The sequence below is a fragment of the Pygoscelis adeliae genome, unplaced genomic scaffold (genome assembly GCF_000699105.1).
Source record: "Pygoscelis adeliae isolate BGI_AS28 unplaced genomic scaffold, ASM69910v1 Scaffold259, whole genome shotgun sequence".
In the NCBI taxonomy this organism is placed as follows: Eukaryota; Metazoa; Chordata; class Aves; order Sphenisciformes; family Spheniscidae; genus Pygoscelis; species Pygoscelis adeliae.
The window spans coordinates 356,246-359,383 of record NW_008825497.1 but is presented as its reverse complement, the minus strand read 5'-3'; the positions used below and the strand labels follow the sequence as shown (position 1 = coordinate 359,383).

Here is a 3,138-nt window from a genome sequence, read left to right as displayed (position 1 = left end):
GCTTGAGAATAGCATCTTACTGCAAATCAAACACATAATAAGGTAGCCAGCTGCCTGTTGCATAGGGGAACATAACCCTTCAGTGACAGGGAACGTGTATGGACACAGCTGTGGAAGCAGACCGACCGACAAGGGAAGGGTTTCAATTGCATAAATTTGAGATAAAGCCATAAACACCCCAATGTCAATGAAAAGGGACCTCCGTAGGTAGGGTACATGTCAATGTGTCTGCATTTTGCCAGCTGTGGCTGGAGAAGGATGGAGTGAGATCACTTGGTAAGGGAAGAGGGTAGGTCAAAAGACAAGGGCTGGGAGAGGTTGAGGTTAAAAAAGGTATAAGGTGTAAGAGGAGAAATGAAGCCAGACTCAAGTCTGCAGGATCTCACTGCTTCCCCCACCATCAGCAAGCAGCAGCACATCTCATTGGCACAGGTCGTCTTATTCGGTCCACACAAAGCCAGCTACCTCCTGGGCACAGAAGGTGCCTAGAGAGAGATCTCGGGCATCGCGGTGCCGCAGAGAATCCAGGTCTTGACAAAATGATCCTTCGTGGTGGAATTTACTTTGCAAGTACCCCATTGCTGTTACTGACACCAAAAAGACATGACACGGTCTTTGAGGGACTCGGAGGCAAATGAGCTCTCAATGGCAATTCCCTGGGGACCTCGTGCAGCCCTTTGTGGCTCTGCCTTCTGCTCCAGGCTCCAATTGCACATCATGTTTTTCAACTTGCCTAATCCAGTAGTGAGGGTGGATGCTGCTCTCCAGCTCTTTGGGAGTTAACTCAGCGCTGTCCCCACATGTGTTTTGATGGTTGCATGATCTCACTTGCAGGGACCTGGTTACCATGGTGTGTGTTGTATATAGCTTGTAATTTGGGGCAGTCCCAGGGCAACAGGGGACCCCTCCACTTAACTGCTATGCACATGCCCTCAGAAGCTGCAGTGCAACAGGTGTGATCGCAGGGCTTTTGATCTTGGGTTTCTGTTTCTCCCTTCACAGAAGCTGCCTTATGTGTATAGAGCCTGCGATCAGCACGAAGCATCTTCACTACCAGAGCTTCCAGCTCTTTGGCTTTGATTTCATGGTGGATGAGGAGCTGAAGGTCTGGCTGATAGAAGTCAATGGGGCCCCGGCGTGTGCCCAGTGAGTAATCAGTTTCTGTAATACCCTTGCGATGCCGCCATTCACATGCCTCACCCAAAACATGGCTGTGTCCCAGCTCCAAGCGAAAAAGGTGAAAGAAAGTGAATGGCAGGGGAGTTTTCCAGGCTAACCCATACTGGACACTGCTCTAAGTGCCAGCTGATTTAAGTTTGTTGCTCCTGTCTCTGTGTTTGGTATCCCCCAGCTTCTTTCCTATGTGAGATGGGACACTAACCTCAGTTTTTGGACAAATAGGTTTGAATATAACTTGGGTCATTTTTATTGACACTATTGTGTTGAAGTTATGTTGCAGAATTAATGCTTTGGGGGTCAGGTGGTTTCTCAGTATCTCTTGTGGAGCCACTGGTGGCTGGTCTTTACCTGAACACATGATAAATGAGTAGCATTAAGGGCAGCAGCTAGAAGCGAGTGACTGAATTTGCAGGCAGCAGGACCCCAGAGCACACTGTAGATGCTGCAGACATTGGATCAAAACCTCCACCAGCCACAGGGAGACTGGGACAGCCAAACAGCCATGTCCATGAACATCTCTGCATAGGCACAGCAGGAGGTGCTGTATTATGTGATTGAAACAATTGTGGAAGACTAGAAGTCTTTGCTAAATGGGCATCTGTATCGTATACAAGCCCAGCGAAACAGAACAGGCTGTACCTCACTATGTTAGAATTTGATTAGATTAGATGTAGATTAGATTAGATCATCACTAACAGTAGACAAAAAATACAGGTCAAACCTACCAGACAGCCTGTTCAGCAGCCTTTTCAGCACCAGAGCTTGGGGAGCTTTCTGTGTCCAGGATGCCCTGTTCACCATGTGCACTGTGGTGCAGTACTGCCTTGCACCTCCTTGTGTTGCTGTATGGGTAGAATTTGGCTGTTGCTGGGTGGATTTGGTTTGCAGCAATGCCCTGTTTGCTTTGTGCCTCTATGGGCACTTGGAAGCCATCGAAAGCAGCTGAGGTAGGTTTTGGCTATTTGTGGCTTCTCCTCTTCAGGGTTATTCTAATTTGTAGCACCCGTATCACACAGTTCACATTTAAGAGACAAAAATTGGCTGCTGAAAGCAGTATCACTCCCAGGAGTTGAAAAAGCATCTTACTGTCATGTAGCCCCAAAGGCACAGGGTGAAAGGCATCCTAGTCAAGACAGCTTTGGTACTAGAAATGTCCCAGATGCCAGCATGTTCAGGGAGGCTACACAGGTATTTCCTTCAGCAGAAAGTGAAGCTATTGTTAACTCATTTCTCAAACACCTTGTCTCTCTTCTCCCTAATTCTGCTCTGTATGAGCTGTGGCATGGTGAAACACATCCCACGTTTCTGGAGGGTCCTGTGAAGTCTGTGTGCCTGGTCACAAGCTGATGCGCACAGCTGCACCCCAGTGCAACATTTCATCAAACCATGAACGCATCAGAGCAGTCCCTCTGGGGCACATCCCCCTGTGAACGGGGTCTGGTGTGATAATCACGACTCCCTGAGTTGGAAGGCTGGTACAGGGGGTGCTCGGATGTTGTCCACCCCCATGCATCTTGCAGTGACTCAAGTCTGGGGCCTGAGGGTGTGGAGACTGCTCAGGAGCCTGTTCTGACAGTAAACTTGGATAATGGGTTTTGTGGTCCCGTCTGGCAGAGAGCAATATTGGGAATGGGAGCACCATTGAAAAAGATGGGGTTGGTGGGGTAGGTGGGGAGGAGATGGAAGAGATGCCACCCTCCTCCCATTTGCCACCCTGGAGCTACCTGTAATGGGAGCAGGATCTTGTAGATCCTGCTGGGAAAATGGCTGTCTATGTAAAAATTGGTCGGGGGCCTGCTGATTTGTCCTGCCTGGGCATCTGATTCTCTCTCTCTCATCTCTTAGGAAGCTGTATGCAGAGCTCTGCCAAGGAATTGTGGATGTAGCCATCTCTAGCGTTTTCCCCCTCAACGACACTGGGCAGAAGACGAGCCAGCCATCATCGATCTTTATCAAGCT

The 3,138-nt window shown here is 49.0% G+C and overlaps 1 protein-coding gene across 1 annotated transcript in view; it reads left to right on the top strand.

Annotated features, from left to right (window-relative positions):
• The window catches only part of TTL (tubulin tyrosine ligase), a gene marked incomplete at its 3' end in the record, with an annotated part of 9,940 nt that extends 6,804 nt beyond the window's left edge, over positions 1–3,136 (top strand). Inside the window, 3 exon segments of the mRNA XM_009331363.1 lie at positions 1–42; positions 1,003–1,146; positions 3,025–3,136. The exon segment at positions 1–42 is cut by the window's left edge and continues 5 nt beyond it. Coding sequence (XP_009329638.1) covers positions 1–42; positions 1,003–1,146; positions 3,025–3,136 — 298 coding nt within the window.
• Between the last annotated feature and the right edge of the window lie 2 nt (positions 3,137–3,138).